We start from the raw sequence: 17,153 nt of genomic DNA on the forward strand, positions 1-17,153 counted from the left end.
CTTCCATCCAACCTTCATAGCTTCAGCAATGTCTTCATGCATTTTCTACATTTGCAATCCAATCTTACTTTTTTTTTTTAATTCTTTAGCCTACAACCTTCCCTAACCCTAATATACCTCTTATTTCTCCACTATGCCCTTGCCATGTCCTTGTTAGTGTTCTAGTATGTATTATATTCTGTTTTGATATTCACAAAGTTTACTGCCTCCATTTTTTTTTAGATCATTTTGTCAGATGTTTATATGGTATAATGAAATACAATTATAAGCATTTCATAAGGTTTTGCTTTTTTTTTTTTTACTTTTTATTGACAAATACATCCAGTTTAAGCAAATACGTAATATTTACAGTGTTGACCCTTCTTTTTTAAGACTTCTGCAATTTGCCTTGGCATGCTGGATATCAGCTTCTGGGCAAAATCTTGACTAATGGCAATCCATTCTTGCCTAATCGGTGCTTGGAGTTGATCACAGTTTCTGTGTTTTTGTTTGTCCAACCTCTTTTTGAGGATTGACCACAGATTCTCAATGGGATTGAGATCTGGGGAATTTTCTGGCCATGGACCCAAAATTCCAATGTGTTGTTCACCGAGCAAATTGGTTAGCACATTTGCCCTGTGACATGGTGCTCTGTCATGCTGGAAAAAGTATTGTTCATCACCAAATTGCTCCGAGATCATTGTGAGAAGTTACTCTTGGGGGATGTTTCGATACCTTAGTCTCAAAACTTTTTGCCATGACTACAATGTATTATTGTTGCTATAATTTATTTTTCAAATGATCAAATCCCTTAAGTTGTCGACAACCAAGTGATGGTATGGCTATGAGAAATCCACTACCATAAAAATCTAACAGAAAACAGAGGTCCTCAGTAGTTTTTTTTCATAGTATTTTCAATTCAGAAATTGACTGTGGAAACAGCAACATTCTGATAATATTAAGGAATACATTGCATAAAGGGTCACATCCCAAAGCAGGTTCCCAAAACAATTGGTTACCATCTGACCTCAGAGCAGTTTTTAACTTTAGATTTATTGAGACTTCTAATTGCCATGTATTTGACTGCACTTAGCTGCTAAACTAGAATTAATCTTGAGCCTTTAGGGTAGCTCAATAGTTAAGGTATTCAACTTGTAATCAGAAGTTACCAGTTCAAGCCCCACCACTGTCAAGTTGTCACTGTTGGGCCCCTGAGCAAGACCCTTAACCCTCGGTTGCTCAAAGTTGTGCCATGATTGCAAGTTGCTTTGGATAAAAGTGTAAGGTAAATGTAAATTAACCTAACCCCATACAACTATTTCCCACTTAAATCAATCATAGGCTAAATCGCATAAAATAAGAATATAATATTAAAACCAATGATAAATCCAAAAATGAATTAATAAAGTTAAATATTTTGATGCATTAATGTAAAATGATTAACCAAACAAAAAAGCAATCTATTCAAATAATTAAAAAACAAATAAAAGCAAACTTACTTGGAAAGGTAATAACTGTTTATGAATGAATGGAGTGATGTGAAACAAATATAATGTAACTAAATATAGATAGGCCTTCATAATTTTCATAGATATTCAAAAGTTGAAAGGGTTGAAAGGGGTCTTAAGAATTAAATGGACATCATTATAAAAACAAAGGAACAATGAAGTAGTGAAAAACATAAGGGGGATGAGAACGCACAAGGCCTATCAGCCTACATATAATCAGGAGTGTGGTTCATTACTTTATGTGAAGTAGGCAACATTTCTACATTATGGACCTCGTGGACATCTGATTGTCATCGAAATGAATTACTTTGAAATGTATTTGGAACACCCTCTGCAGTGGCGTAAGCTAGCTACGTTCACATTACCAACCCGAAGATTCTCAAATATTATTTTTGCTTAATGTGACATAAATCTGTTTTCTTTGTCAGGGCTGTGTGGAAAAATCCGATTTTCGCTAATCAGATTTGCCTCACTTTCGTATGTGGTCAGAGATCGAATTCAAATCCGATTCATGCCAACTTGAATGAAAACGCTCAAATTCCTGCGGCTTTTTGCCTATGTGCATGCGTTTCACACTGCAGGAGAGAAACAGCATTTACAACAGTAGCTGCGAAAACAAAAGCTAACCGTCTGGCTTTTTTTTTTTTTTTTTTTTTTCGCTTTCTGGACTCATGTTGGCTACAGCTGACGAACTGTATGCCGACATCCAGGGCAAAATCCACTGCATATATGAGTTATTAGCCTTTCCTTTTTGCGGTTTCAATACCACGATTCATCTCAAAATATGACGTTTTTTGTTGGTGACGCAGGTGACTTGTGCAAAAACGTATCAATGTGCGCATGCGGAGGACAGATGCGTTCACATTACAGACAAAAATGGGTCATTTGCAATTTTGAATGGGGACCGTCAAGATCCGTTCTGCCGTTCTCTCAAAAACCGGAACTTAACAGTGTGGCTTGTAGCCTAATCTGAATACAGCCGTAGTCTTTTATCCAATACATAAACTTCGTGTTTTGTTTCATTATTGTATGTTTGTATTTAACTCTCCAGATTACTTTTACCTCTACACTTCGTGTGTCCGCATTTATAAATGCCACACTAAATGATAACTAAGTTAAGTGATGTTAAATCTAGGTGAATTTGTGCGTGCTTTTAGTTTACAAAAATATTCTTGTTATATGCTCGCGTTTCACCAGCGGATGGCAGTATATCGTATTGCATAATGTATCTATTACTTTTTTCCTGCATGAGAATTGCACTGAAAAGTAGAAGATTGTATTTGGTCTGTTTCTGGAAATGCATATTCATCACAGAAGATGGTACACAGTGACCTACTTCTACTATTAAGCATCAAAAGAACAAGTACAATTCGTATGCAGAGTCGGTGGTTTGTCCTTTTTCATTTGAATTTACAGCTAGCCGGTTTATATCTGACTTGAAAGTACACCGTACTTGGTTCTTCTATTTGATGAGCTCAGCTTCGTTGCTAGATGCATACTTTAAGACTTTCTAACTAGTCAATCAAAGCTAAACATCGAGCTAATGTTTATCACGATGTGCTAGGAAAACATGTTACTTTCAAATACGCCTTCCCTTATTTGGAGACGTACAATACCCCAAGTTGTTTAATTGGCATTTTGTAAGACCAATAGGAATACAGTGGGATTGATTAGCCCATGCCTTAACCACTAAACGCTCCTTTGCAGTTTTTAACGTGGATGGGAATTGTGGAACGGTGGATAAGGTTGTTGCATAGGTTGCGGTTGATTTAAAGTGATTTTTGTCGATGGATTTAAAAACCTTTAAAACATTCTTATGAGTTTTCAGGAATATAGTTGGTATTCTTGATGATACCATGCGGGCTACACCAGAAGGTGTTAGAGATGCTGTCGAATTGTTTTCTCGAGTTGTGTTTATTTTCGGTATCGAAACTTTGATGGTATACGGTCAGAAAGGTAAGGTTAATCATCTTGTACGTACGAAATACGTGTTTATCATTAATGCGTTAATAACGTATTAAGTTTACAGTGTTTTGTAATATATGTAGCACTTACTAAAACCTTAATAATATTTATTTTCTACTTTATCTTGGTATGACACCACTGTGAAATGCAATTTAACTAAACATATTTAAAGCTTTTTTGTTATTCACAACCAGAAAATGCTATTTAAGTATTAACAATAAATTATACAATTATACAATTTAAGTGAATAAATCTGACACATTGTTGGGACAGTACAGTGGGCAGTTTTGCTAGCACTAGGAAAGAAACACAGAGCTTGATCACTGACAGACACATCCTGAGCTACAGGGTCTCATCTATGCTTATCCATAAACACACACACACACACACACACCAGTGCTTAGCTTGTTGACACAGTATTTCTCAAGATCTGTGGGGTCAGTGTGAATCACTGTGACCATATCCACACATAGCAAGGAGCCAGCATAGGCTAACCACACACATACAAACACTCAGAGTCCCCATGACTATGAATGCACAGTGTGAGTGAACCTCTGGATTCCAGCAGCATCCCAGAGGAAGATGACTGATACTGGGCTTATTTCTTTACATGAATCATTTGATTTAACATTCCAAAGAGACATAGAATAGTCATGGGAATTAGGCAAGACAAAGCACTGAGATAAAAGGCTCTAAGTAAATGTGCAGTTATCATATGACTTGCATAGGGGTATTGGGAATAACAGCCTAAACAGCTGTACATCCTCTCCGACAATAGTGCTTGCCTGCATGGACGTGCCCCCAAAAATTTGAGGTGAAAATAAAATTACATGTTGCCTGATGCTGTGTGAATAATGACTGGCTGATATATGTCAGCCTTTCTTGACTGGAAGGAATTTCACACTGTCAGCAAGCAATGGCATTTAATAGCATGAGATTCATTTATTCTGAGAAATATGCTTCACTATGAAATGTTCATAAGAACTTGGTTGTCCACATTCATTCATATTTTTGACCCTGTGATGGTTTTGACACCGATGTCATAATATTTATTAACTATAAAAACTTTTGGCTTGAGTCATGTAATAATATATTTATACACATAAAACAGTCACAGATGGTGTCTTGTGATGGTTAATAGTAAGATAAGCTTTTCTTTAAGAAATATAGGGTAGTATCACAGAATTAAACACACCCAAATGTCTCTCTGCATGACTGGGATCCTCAAAGTGATTATGGCAGGAAGTTCAAGCCCTGGTCATTCCCAGTCAAGCCCTGGTCATTCCCAGTTCCCAGCACAGCAGGAATTGCCGTATACATAATGAAACTGGCTCTAGGCTAGAGGCAGGCCAGGTAGGGGCAAGATATACAATAAAACTTGAGCAGAAAACGGTCAACTTCAGAAATAATCTCCAGCCACAGAAATATCCCCCTACTTTTTCTTCCGGTCTGGATATTAACTCAGATAGCCACTTGGTCACCCTTAGCAACAAGCCTTGGCTCTGGTATTTCCAGGGAGTCTCAAGGGAGGTGCAAAGGGAGCAGAGGAGGGAGGGGGGAAGCTGCGTCAGTGAGGAGGACTCAGACATAATGTCCACGCAGAGGCTGACCCTGGCCCCACCATGGACTCTCAGCAAGTGGGGGTGGGGGTGGCCATTCTTGGTGGTATAGCATTCAGGCCCACTGTGTGAGAGTCTAGCCAAAGTCCATCCCTTTGGCCATGGTGAGTCATGCTAGCAGAGGCAGTTAAATTTTATCAAAAGAGGGTCATTAACAGTCTGACCACAGTCTGCATATTTGTTTTTCTGTGCAATGATGAAGCCTTGGCAACAAAGGTTTTCTAGATCCAGTTATGGAACAGATCAAACATAGAATGTAATGGACCACACAAGCCTAACATGCACAGTCATTAACCCACATAGGAATGTCATCATGGGCTGATTAGAACAAAAATTTAAATTACAATAAAGCCTAAGCCAGACTGGGTCAAAGCCTTAGTATACATACCACATGAGGAGCAGTGAGCCCAGTGAGTCCTCACATAAATTCAGCACACCATGAGTATTACACTGCCTCGTTAAGGTCTACTAGAACTGAAGATTGCAGGTTGAGGTGGACTCACAAAATCTTGCTAACGAGTGTGGCTGAACATGCTTCCTGGAGCTCTGCATCACTCCCCCTTATCCGAGCGCTGTCATTAACAAGGCCTCACAGTAACTGCAGCGTTAATTGAACTGAAATCTGAAAACTCCCTGGAGGGTAACTGAGAGCAGTGAACTTGGCAGACTACCCCTCCACACAGGCTTCAGCTGCTGGTCCAGTCCACCACAGCTTTTACCACAGCTCTGCTCTGCCAGCTGCACACTATTCTGTCCACCAAGAACACCACTCGCTGCCAGCACTCCCTGATTTGTGTGTTAATGTGCACTGCATGGACCTCAGGGTTTTAGCATTTGAAAAAAGATAAATCTTGATAAAGTAGTCAAGAAATCAAACAGATGTAAATATGTATGTTTTCTGTTCCATTTCAATTTGAACTCTTCATTGTAGGGAATGGCTGTGGACACACTATGCTGAGTCATGTGAGTGGCACTATGGCATCACTCAACTACCCAGGCACCTACCCCAACCACACGCAGTGTGAGTGGAGCGTGAAGGTTCCACAGGGCTTCACCCTGCTCCTCGCCTTCAGTGACTTTGACCTTGAGTGGAGCCAGGACTGCAGGTCTGGCTCACTCACCATCTTAGACAAACATGGAGCTGTGAAGCTGGGTAAAGAGTTTATACTCCTCTCGCATACACACCCAGGCAAAGAGAGGAAAGACTACATATGCAGTTTACATATTCAGTTGCAGGAGTTGATATGCTGGGAATTAGCTGCAGGAGTTGATATATCAACCACATGTAACATATAATAATGTAGTATATAATAAGTCAGATCCTATCATTTCAGTATATAATAAGTCAGATCCTATCTGTTGACCATTTTAGCAGTTTGTTAATGAGTTTGTGGCCATGTAGATAATTCAGCTGTTCACAAACCCTCTTGAATTCTTCTCTTGACATTTCAACTCCCCTGACCCTTACTGCTCTATCTATAGCAAACCTAGTAGGCATGCCCACAAAATGTCACATGCTGAAACTTTCATAAACTGTTCTTACACTGACAACATGCGAAAGCATCATCTCTCAGCAGTCATACTCAAAAGCTATCCAAACTCCTGTCATTTCTGAACATACTTTCAATAAGCTGAGGCCTGACAGTAGCATTCCCGAGGCACCCAGCTACGTCAGGTTCTTGTCTTCTCATCCAGTGCGTCCCCCACTACTACTGTAGTGTTGTTACACTATGCCTCTGCTGCTTATTATGTTGTTGTTATTGGCAAATTCCAGAGGCCCTACCTCACGCTGTTCTGTAGCACACGCCAAGGCAAGGGTCCACGTAGGCATGCTGCATGCCTTCTCTCAGCTGCACTGAAACACTTCCAAGCTAACCCTCTTTACACACATACACACACACACTAAACACACATGCACTGAGTACAGGCTGATGGGATATGGAAGGAGGACTTGGAGCTCCCTGGGGTGCCTACTCTGTCTGCTGAGAGTGTGCATGTCTGTATGGTAGTTAGCATGTGCCTTTTTTGGCAGCATGAGTGTTTGGGACTGCATGAGTATGGTAAAGCCCTGAGGCTGCTCTGCTGAGGCTTGTGTGTTTTTGGGCTCTTCTATGCCACTCTTGTAGGGACATGCATGTGCTTTGAAGACAGGTAATGTACTGTATGTAGCTAAACATACCTGTACCTTTGTGAAAATTCACTGTGAAATCACATTTTGTGTTCAAATGGTTTGACTTGGGCATGCTTTCTCTGTGTGTGTGTGTGTGTGTGTGCATGTGTTTGTTTGTGCCTATGTGTCTGCATGTTGTACAGGACCTATATGTGGCCAGCTGGCTACCTCAGAGAGAAATATGTCCATGAGCAGCAATGAAGTGACAGTGCAGTTTGTATCTGGCATGCACCGCTCTGGAAGAGGCTTCCTGCTGTCCTACTCAACTAACCAACAGCCAGGTATCAGCCCTCACCACACAGCACCTTACCTTGAACCCCTTTACCTTAAACCTGCATTATTGGGTTTGAGCCAGTTTGATCACATCCATGGAGAAGGTGCTATGTGCCTATGACTGATGAGTGCACCAGGGGAAGCTCGTGTTGTGTCATGCACTGCACCATGTGAAGTGCATCTGAGACCCCAGAACAAAAAATGCAGAAAATAATGTTCCTGCTTGCCTTTTGCAAAAGCGGAGATGGTACAAAGAGAAGAGGATCTTCCTGTGCAATGCATTTTTGTTGTCTGATCTCACAGCTAGCGAGCATTTTTTTACCTGCATTTTTGAAGACCAAGCTGTTGACAGTATCACTACAGCAATGTGCTCTCACCTCTCTGCCCATATTCACAGTGTGTGACCATGGCCAATACCACTGCATTAAAAACTTAGACAGGTGTACTGTGCACATCCAATTAAAAAGTTGATATCATCCCCACTCACACTCAGTATTAATAAATGAGGTCCAAATATTGCAGGGTCAGTGTGACTTCATCCTTCAAAATGGCTTCTGTCTCTGAGAGTTATACAATAAAATGTAAATAACAACTTTAAAAGGCTTTTCCTGAAAACTGTTTATTCTCACTTCCCCTACTACTTTGTGTCACTCCCTTTCAGCTGATTAGTCTGTGCCAGTCCTTAAATAATTGACCACAGTATGTGTTATAATAGTAGACCCAACTAGAACAAGGTGTCGCTTCTGCTAAGGTGTCCATTCACTTGATATGTTATTAAAAAGACATGTTCACCTTTTGATTTCCAAAAGAACACGATCCCATCAGATAGACTGCCTGCTGTGTTTTGAAGGTGCTAAACACCTACAGCTCAGGAGACAAATGCTGTCTGATGGGAAGCTGCTCTGTTAGGCACAGAGAACCAGCGATATGCATTTCTTTGTACATTTGATCGAGGCTGGCCTACTGGAATGTAGCTTCTCTGCTTCACTGAGCTGAAGAGTGTTTGCTTGATGCTGAATAGGGCAAGAGAGGCCCTGGAGACCAGCCACATTCAGGGGAGGGAAGGACCAGCTGCAGCATGCCAGGTTAACCAGCACAGTTATGATGTGGACATGTTAAGCTTACCTTAGCATTTAGGTCTAGGTTTCAGTTGCTTCCTTTCAATATTAGTTTATATTTTCATATTAGTATCTACCAAAATTCCTTTATCAAAAAAAAAAATTTAAATCACATTTACTTTAGTGTGGAAGAAGTTCTATGAAAGGGCCAGTGAAGTTTACACCCCAAAGAATGTTCAAGGGCCATTCCACTCTTCTGTGACATGAGCACACAGTTTCCTGTTATTTGTTTGCTTGTGTAAGCTGTCTGGAGACACAGCCACATCCCACACAGATCCGTTAGATTGCATCGCTGATCAGATATAGGGTCTATGTTAACTGCCCCTTGGGGCCTACCTGGAGGTCAGGTGTCTCCACCCTGGTCAGCCCTGGACCCTGGAAGCATGTGGGAGAGGCTGATGTTTGTTCCATTACTGTGCAGCTGATGGTGCATTGTTTTCTTTCCCCAGACCTCATCTCGTGTCTTCACCGAGGAAGCCACTACACCTCCCCACAGTTCAGGTAGGAGACTGACCCCAGAAAGCAGAGAGAGCACAGAATATCCACCATTGCCCCCTTATACAGAAAAATGTAGGCCTTTACATTCCACAAAATGCATCAATGACCTTAGTACCTTAGCATACTCCCTTACTTTTGCAAACCATGCCTTTCACATGCATCTCTATTATTTACATGGTAGAAAACCTGTATGATTAGACAGACACAGAATTTCTTGTCCTAGTTGTATGTGACTTTTTGGCCTACCTGTGTCCTAGCGTATTCTGTCCTGGGGGCTGCAGAGATGTCACAGGGGAGATCTGGGGTCAGCATGAGCAAGGCTACCGAGATGTGAGTCTTTCATTTCTTAGGCTATGGAATCTTTTTTTTTAGCATTTCATAATTATTGCAGTTATACAGAAAACACAGTTGTCTATTATAGAACCAATAAAGACAAACCTTTGCATTTTTTGACAGTGTGTATAAATGGAGGCTAATAATCAGACTGCCTGTAATGTAATGTCTGCAGTGTGTGCTTTTGTAGACCTCTGTGCTGTGCAAAGCTGCAGTCCATGCAGGGGTGATATCAGACAGCCAGGGAGGCACAGTCACCGTGACACAGCAAAGGGGAATTACACTCTACGAGTCAAGCTTTGCCAATGGGGTCCTGTCCAGGACGTGAGTGCCCTACTCTGTCAGCTCAGCACCCAGACGCTGCTCCCCACAGAATCACCAGTGCCAGATTCCTTACTGCTCATGCAAATTTGACATCACTGCCATTTGGGTTCAGTTAACTTCTGTTAGTTAATGCAACAATAATGATTGTTCAACTGGGCAATTTGAGTACTTGGACAAAATATGTATTCCTTTCTGACTCCTTTTCTTTCTCCCAGAGGTTCATTGTCTGATAAGAGGCTGGTCTTCAACAGAGGTAATACCAGTGCTGCTGGCAGACATCACATAAAGCAGTTCAGAAACTACAGATACAATATTAATGCTGTTAATAATAAACATCTTGTAGAGGCACAATTTAGTTCTTTATTGGCTAAATTTGATTAATGAACATAAACTAGCCATTGCCTTGTTCATTTTGGTCCCCAGTTTTGTGTGGAAAGGAAGATGCAGTTATTTGCTGGTGAGAGATATGAACTGTGGCATAGAAGCTATACACATAATTATAGTGTAACTAATAGGTAGATACAACTCCTGCTTGGTACTTACTTTGGCCATAGTATCATCATTAGACATGGGACAATTACATATTGCCTGTACATAAAGATGACGTACAAACAACGGCAAAGGTACTATTTACTTGCTTGGTGTTATAATGTAAGGAATGATAGACCAGATGACCGAAGATCTTTTTCCACCCCTTATACCTTATGTGTGGCAGCCTGTGACAGTGTGCTGTCGGTGATGAGCTACAATGCCTCTTCTACCATGGATGAGGTGGAGGCTTTGGGCTGGTCGCCAGAGCACAGGGGCTTCGGCGGCCAGTTCGTCCAGTGGACCAGCAGCAAACATGATCATCAGCCATGGCTCGAGCTGGAGCTCCATAACCGGAGCAACATCACAGGTTTATGGGGACAATACCCGCCACTCTTTACACCCTTCGGTTTACTTTTACCTGTCTGCTGAGTTCCTGTCTTTGGTATGAGACAGTTGCTTATGCTTATGGCTGTCAGAAAGCTGAACTGAGAACTGCTGAGATGAGTCAATAGCACCTGTTTTTGTGTTTACTGATTTTGGATTTGGTCAGATTTTGGAATGAGGCAAAGGCATAAAATGATTTGTCCCTTTATAGGAATAATAACAAAGGGGAAGACAAACTTCTACATTGAGACTTATATGCTAATGCTCAGCAAAGACCGAAAAACCTGGAGAGCCTACAAGGATGCATTCAGCAAAGTGAAAAAGGTAGAGCACCCTCTTCAACAGAACAGTACCTCATGTTAAATCCTGCTCCACAAAATGCAAGTATATTGCCAGTTTTCATGATAGAATGGAGCAGTATTACTGAACCTTTTCCACCTCTCTGTACAGGTGTTTAAGGCCTATTCTGATGGCCACACAGTGGCCCTCAACAGCCTGGTTCCTCCAGCGGCAGCACGCTACCTCCAGCTTCGGCCCCTGAGCTGGCATGGCCAGGCCTCAGCCCTGGTACAGGTGCTGGGCTGCTCCTCACCCCCTGTCCAGCCCCGCTCTAGTGTTGGTGGTGAGACTCCATCTCTCTACTCACACCTTTGCTCTGACCCCTGCCCATTCTATATAAGTTCCACAATTCCAAAGAGAAAATCCTAGACACTAGGCAAAAGGTCATAAGTCCTGGTAATTATGGCTTGCTGCTCACTATTTGGTTGAGGCTGGTTTGTTTCCTGAATGCTGTATTTATTAGCTTGGTCTGTCCTCTCCTAAGGATCCACCTGGGTGAAGCCGCTTTCCACACAAATGGTGCTGCTGAATCATGTCTCCACTGAGAGTTCTGTGGTCATTACAAGCTCAAGTGAGTCAGTACACATACTGAATGGCAGAAGATTCTGACAGAATTTCTACTGCATTGATGTAGTGATATCTTCTGTTACGTGTTAAGCATCTTTAAAAACAGCTGACTAAATAGGTATGGCATTGACTTTCATAGGGAACTCACAAAAAAAAAATACCCAGTCAAATATTTTGGCTACTACAACTGTCATAGTGAATCTACTATGGCAATTAACAAAAAAATGAGGAAGAAAATTTAAGTACTCCCACTCGTTAAAGCCTTTATAAATTCTAAAGTAAAAGATGGTAAGATCAAGGCTTTTGGTGTTTCCCTACAGGCTCAAGCCAGCCATTGATATGGGTGGTAGGTATGATCCTGGGTGTGGCTCTGTGTGTTGGCTGTCTGGCAGTGGTGTTGGTGGGGCTCGTGTGGAAGAGAAGGTACTTTTTACATCACATATCATGTGTTCTCTCAAAACATGATTCCACAGAACTGGCATTTAAGCATTACTGTTTAATAGCCACTATCCAATATTTCTGTAATTATTCTTGTTGTTGTGGTTGTTCTGAGTACTTTCTTCTTATTGTATTATTGTCATATTTATTTATTTCTGTTAATGTTTTATGCTGTTTATTTATGTTATTTATTTATGTTTCAGGAAAGGGGCTGTACATATAAAGAAGGGCAGCCTTGAGACAGGTAGGCATATCGTGTATTAACTGGTATTTAGAGGCTTGTGTGTAGGATGCTCCCTGGTTGAGTGCTGTCTGTTGTCTTTTGTAATTCAGGCTCTTATGGCTTCCATGGGAAGCATATGCCTTATAGAGACTCAGAGCTCATTTCCTACCCCATGTCCAGGACCGTGCATTCCAGCCTACCGAACCCTCCTCTCAATGGTGAGTCTCCTCTAGGCATCCAGTCTTTCAGTGGAGAAGGTTATGAGCCCTTTTAGCCTCAGTACACAAAGCCCAGCTGCATCATCTCTAGCAGCCTCAGTTCAGGCTGTGAACAATCTAAACAGGTTAACCAACAGTAATTTAACCTTGTATCCAATTACATGGATTACAGCAAAATACTGGGGATTATAGAAGCAGGAGAATCTAAGGGCTCCTGAGTCTCAATACAAAGCCAACTAACATGAGAGTAATTTTAGCAATTATCATCTACACATTAATCTCATACCTGTATCAGATGCATTTAGTAATAATTATGAGAGCTGTGGATTATAATCATACTCAGAGATTATAAAGATTGTTTGAAGATATTTCTTCAAAATAAGTGCTTAAATTGTTTAAAAAGTGTTTTGTACCACCAGCATTTGACTTTCAATGCACATCAGTGAACTTGTTAATAAAAAAAAGGCCACAAGACATTGTTTGTTAAGATAGTACTGTGGGATACAGAAGTTCTTACAGTTACCAGAAATAAAGCACTCTCAAAGACACAGGGCTAATTCAGTCTGTCTGATGAGGGGGCTCGTGTGTCTGGTACTCCAGGACAGAGAGAAGGGAAAAGAAAGGGAGGGTAACCCTTCATTTCGCCTCCTTCCCGCTCCATAGTTTAGCCGAGCAACTCAAGAAGGGTTGACGGCTTCCCCCAACTGCATTCCTCCATTTTTTTGTCTTCTCCTCTTTCTCTCTTTCTGTTGCTTGTTCCCTTCCTGTCAGTTGCTCAGCAGCAGCATAAATGTGCCTTTCTTTAGTTGTCTGAGGCTCTCTGAAAGGGAGCCTTTAATGAGTGCCCAAATGAGGGGTGCTCATGCTGGAGCAATCCTCATGACCACCCCCTCCACGCCTCAGGCCATCAGACCCTTCACTGAGGCCTTCCGTCAGAAGTAGGACAGAGGGTCATCTGCTAAGACAATTGGGGTCCCTTTTTGAGCCATGCTAATTAAAGCAGCTTCACCCTATTTGGATTCCTGCTGCGAATAACAGAGAACAGGACATGCATAAGGATTTAGGGCCCTTGAAGTGTGGTAGGAGGCTTAGGGTGCTCCTCTGACCGTTCTGTAATGTCTTCATATGAGCTGTCCCAGTAAGAGGCTGGCTCTCTGGGGAGAAGGGCCAATCAGAGGCTGAGCTCTATTCATGATGTTATTGGATCATGACTGCAGTCAGGTGTTAAATGTGTTTCAGTGGAAAATGAAGTCTCCACTGCATGCTACTGTGACCATTATAGAGAAATTGCCAGCCACTGACCATGAGGAGACATAGACATCTGTACCATGCATAAGACACAGTATTTTTTCTTTAGTGACATGACAGAATAACTAAATTTGACTTATTTATGATGATACATTTGTTCATTAAAATGATTTTTATTCAGTCATGCAGTTTTAAATTCCCGTTTAAAAATATTCTCTCAAACTTGACTGTACACTACTGTTTTGACCCTTTGCTGTGTTTTCAGACTATGCCGAGCCTGATGTTTTAGCGGGTGGCCAGAAAGTGGGAATCACCTTCCGCCCAGGGCAGGACAAGGGCTATACTGTCCCATTTGCTTTTAACCACTACGACACACCAGGCCAGCTCCCCGAGTACGCCGAGCCGCTGCCCCCTGAGCCTGAATACGCCACGCCCTTCAGCGAGCAGTGTTCCAATCCCTGCATCTCGCTGCAGCTGGAGACACTACTGCCACACTCCCAGCTTCTCCCGGGGGACAGTTCCTGTCCAGAGCAGCCACAGTACGACTGCCCAGCTCACCGAGGCCTATCTAATGGGTACTGCGCTCCGCTCCTTGATGGCACCTGCCCAAGCAGGGCTAGTGCGATCTACGCGGAGCCCCAGCCTACCAAGCTCCTGTGAGTTACCACAGCAGCCCCTAGTGGAGAGTTGTAGCCATGTGAAGCCTCTCGTGTTGCTGTTGCTTGGAACGTGATGACTATGAATGGTATGAAGAGACAGGTGGAGAGTAAGGGTCGAATTATACTTCTGTGAATCTGTGAACGTCGTGTACAGTCATTCACACGTATCTGCTAACAAACCTGCACATATAGCACTTCATGAGGCATTTTGTTAAGTTCCATTTCAGGTATTTTCCCAAGCCCAGCAGTGTCAGATGTACTTTCTGTTCAACCAGTCAGCAATTAACTTAGGGACATCACAGCAGACTAGCGTTATGTAGTTCTGATTTGCAGGGGGTGTGCACACAGACTCCTCTGTGAGCCTCTGTACCCTTGCCGCTTCTCCAGGTCTGTGCAAATATGCTTACGTCTTCACAGAAGTTTAAACCAGCCTTATGACAATCAGTGCCGTGCACTGTCAGTTCCACTTCAACCCCAACGACCTCATGCACCGCCAATTTGACAGTTAAGTAACTTGGGACAGGGATGTGTTTCAGTCAGCTTTAAAGCACTTCATGTTCGTTCTTGATTGGGTCTGTCCAGATATTAATTCAGCTATGTAAGAATAATTACAGACAGAGCACCTTCAAAATCACAAGTTTGTAACAGTGAATTTCTTTGTTTATGTTATTGACTAATGGCTGACACACTGAATTGAGTCTGTTATATGAAGTTAAATATCTGGGTTTATGAGATTGTTTGGTGGCTCACTGACCTTTTGTGTATTTATTATATGAGTGTGACTGAATGTTTTATAATTCAGGTTAATCAGAATATATAGTAATCAGATAAGTATGTGCACATGATACGAATATGCTGAAATATATATGTTCCTTTTTATTGCTGTTCAAATAAATTTATATGGCTTTTGATAGGAAGCAGTTTTCATCATATTTTGGTTTCATAACTTGCAAATGGATATGCTTGGTGAATTCACGTATAATAACACAAATTTTAATTCCAGACTGCTTAGTCTGTTATAAAACAGGCATATAAAACAACTCCTGAGTCCTACTGCAAACGGAATGTGATTTGATTTGCAAAACTACGAGCGAGCGAAAAATAAAGGTTTGTCTCCACCTTGTGGTTAAAAATAATGACAGCATAATGAAACCCAGTAATATGTAAATAAAAATATTTGTCTTTGTTTGGATATGAAAGGCAAAAAGTGATCTCAGTTCAGCCCTCTCAGATTTTTTTCCTGCGTCATTTGCGATCTCTAATACTGATAATCTTCATTCATTTAACATAGGGACATGTTAAAAATGGTGCAACAACAAATTTGCCAGTCAGATAATCAGTGATTAAAAGAAAATTTTGTGTTTTATGTTTTTCCCATTTTATTTACTGTAATACTCTGGTGTGCAAAAATGTATATATTATGTAGTGTCACTTATTTTACATTGTAGTGGTGCAGCTACTTCTGTGCCTTTGTGTTACCAGTGGACATGAAGTGCAGTGTGCTGGACTAGAAGCTGTAGAAGGGTATGGTTCATGCTGTGAAAAGTGAAACAGAAACACCACTTTGACCCACCAAGGTGCAATACAAAGCAGTGGCTAAATTAGAAGGTTTTTTAATGTTATCAGATTTATGGGTTTAGATGTAGAAGATTAATTCCTTTGTTTCCTTTGTGCCACTTTACCACATGGGCCAGATTTGTGGATTATGTGGGATGATGTCCAGTGTTTCCTGTAACTAGTCTGAGCTTTTTGCAGACATCCTGAACACTTCTCTTTAGTAGCCTCTCTATAGTGCTTTTAAAAGAACTACATTCTTTAAAAGAATCCCAACAAAATTAGCCTTACTCATTATTCAACGATTTCTTCATGATTTAGAGTTCTAACTTGCATGCAATTTTCAAGATGAATGCATATTCTCTATTTTAAGGGGCTGATACTCAGACTACACGAACAAATTCTTCGAAGTTTCCTGGTACTTTAGGGTAGGAAATGATAAATCACATTTTCCTCTCTACATTATTACTTGATATCAGGTAAGAGACACTGAACTTTAAATACTGTAAATCTGTGTGGGCTTTCAACTAAAATTTAAATACTCAGTGTTCACTCAGTAGCAAATTCTCTCTCTCTCTCTCTCAACCTATTGGTCTGGGTAAACACTAAATGTTTTGCTTCTTCACTGGAGCTCATTTCCACTCCTACTGGCTGATGTAAGATGTTTGAAAGGAGCCAACACTATGTGCATGCACCTTTTCTGCACCCACGTATGTCCCAGTTGTTTATGGAAATAATAATGGATAAAGACATATTGTGGGTCCAATAAAACAAAACAATGCATGACTGTAGCTTAGTTAATTTTTTAGCATGCCCCTTCTAGTCATCCTGTCTGTGTCTTATGGGACAGAGCTCTGACATCCACCTCCTGTCTGGTGTGGAGGATGGGGTGCTTGGACTTCTGTAAGTATCTTAACTCCTCCAGTTACATTTTTGAAGCAGATTACATATGACCCTGATGCCATACACAGTTAGGCAGTACCCACCAACAGACTCTTTACCAAATGCTGAACTCTTTACAACAGTGAACTTCCCCAGTTTGTGAGAGAAATACAATGAGCAGTGCTCAACGCTGGTCTCAACAGGAAATACTGGGCTTGTCCTGATATGAAATTGCTCAGTCCTGCCCTCTGGCATGATTATAAAAAAGAAAAAGGAATTCCTCTTTTCTCTTAAACCACTCCCTCTAACAAGTATGAGCAGGC

The 17,153-nt window shown here is 41.3% G+C and overlaps 1 protein-coding gene across 1 annotated transcript; it reads left to right on the forward strand.

Annotated features, from left to right (window-relative positions):
• The first annotated feature begins 2,766 nt into the window (after positions 1–2,766).
• Positions 2,767–15,311, forward strand: si:dkey-34d22.1 (discoidin, CUB and LCCL domain-containing protein 1). The gene is made up of 15 exons (XM_027001614.3): positions 2,767–3,443; positions 6,003–6,224; positions 7,385–7,522; positions 9,082–9,133; positions 9,388–9,460; positions 9,654–9,787; positions 10,003–10,040; positions 10,503–10,685; positions 10,914–11,026; positions 11,153–11,324; positions 11,526–11,612; positions 11,929–12,031; positions 12,250–12,290; positions 12,380–12,487; positions 14,001–15,311. Exons 1-15 carry the CDS (start codon positions 3,344–3,346, stop codon positions 14,393–14,395), a joined length of 1,959 nt encoding a protein of 652 aa, XP_026857415.2. The 5' UTR covers positions 2,767–3,343; the 3' UTR covers positions 14,396–15,311.
• Positions 15,312–17,153: the final 1,842 nt, after the last annotated feature.

The sequence above is a fragment of the Electrophorus electricus genome, chromosome 14, assembly GCF_041902795.1.
Source record: "Electrophorus electricus isolate QZ-2024a chromosome 14, ASM4190279v1, whole genome shotgun sequence".
NCBI classification, from domain to species: domain Eukaryota; kingdom Metazoa; phylum Chordata; class Actinopteri; order Gymnotiformes; family Gymnotidae; genus Electrophorus; species Electrophorus electricus.

Bases quoted from the DNA above. Each gene is read 5' to 3' on its own strand.
- si:dkey-34d22.1 (XM_027001614.3), top strand. From the start codon at position 3,344: ATGCGGGCTACACCAGAAGGTGTTAGAGATGCTGTCGAATTGTTTTCT. The intron at 11,027-11,152 runs GTAGAGCACCCT...CTCTCTGTACAG, and splicing joins CATTCAGCAAAGTGAAAAAG to GTGTTTAAGGCCTATTCTGA. The intron at 11,325-11,525 runs GTGAGACTCCAT...TCCTCTCCTAAG, and splicing joins GCCCCGCTCTAGTGTTGGTG to GATCCACCTGGGTGAAGCCG.